The sequence below is a fragment of the Phytophthora parasitica genome, assembly GCF_000247585.1.
Source record: "Phytophthora parasitica INRA-310 unplaced genomic scaffold supercont2.556, whole genome shotgun sequence".
Lineage (NCBI taxonomy): Eukaryota > Oomycota > Peronosporomycetes > Peronosporales > Peronosporaceae > Phytophthora > Phytophthora nicotianae.
This window is the reverse complement of record NW_008649542.1, coordinates 3,659-4,371: the sequence shown is the minus strand read 5'-3', so window position 1 is coordinate 4,371 and position 713 is coordinate 3,659. Positions and strand designations below refer to the sequence as shown.

The following is a 713-nucleotide window of genomic DNA, read 5'->3' as shown; positions in this document are numbered from 1 at the left end:
CACACACACACACACACACTCCTACCCTCTCGCGAAACCAAGCCATCACATCAAACAAGTAAGTTCAGTCCTGCATTGTATGGTTCAAAAGCACTGGGGGAATTATTAACACCGAGCTAATGGAGCTAGAATGATCTCAATAGACACCACTACTACTAAGTTTTTTTTAATCCATCGTTGCAGAGCGGATTTCAAGTTCACCATCGAGGCTGTGCCACATTCAAGTTCATGTCCAGCTATAGCGACTTGTCCGGATATCTGGGGTCGAAGGGAGCACGCTTGGACACTGAGCGCCGAATTGTCCCATCTGGTGTCATCGTGGCCGACTGTTCCTTTGCCGCACGATCGTTCTGCTCCGCGCTTGTAGTTGCTAGGAGAAAAGCCGCCACCACGACAAAGAAGCAAGTGAAACGCATGATGTGGAGTTTCAACGTAAGGAGCAAATTGCGAAGTGACATACAACACTGTCGAACGACCATTTACAGTGGAGAGCAATATAAGTTGAGCATACTTTTCTGTGGATAGATAAATTATAAACGAGGAAGTTTACGGTACTTGACTAAAGGTCTATCCTGCTCGTAATCAAAATAGATTTTTTGTTGGGTGACTAGCTCAAAACATCAGAAGTAACCAGTTAAGACATTATGGTTAAAAAAAAAAGTGAGCTGTTGAAAATATATACCCGTACTAAAGCGACAGCGCAGGTAACTACT

General features: G+C 44.0%; 1 protein-coding gene across 1 annotated transcript; it reads right to left on the bottom strand.

The window, feature by feature from the left end:
- Positions 1-65: 65 nt before the first annotated feature.
- On the bottom strand, positions 66-443 carry PPTG_25025 (hypothetical protein; the record flags this gene model as incomplete). Its single annotated transcript, XM_008919181.1, has 1 exon — positions 66-443. A coding segment is annotated over one exon (338 nt), but the record flags the coding sequence as incomplete, so codon positions are not given.
- Positions 444-713: the final 270 nt, after the last annotated feature.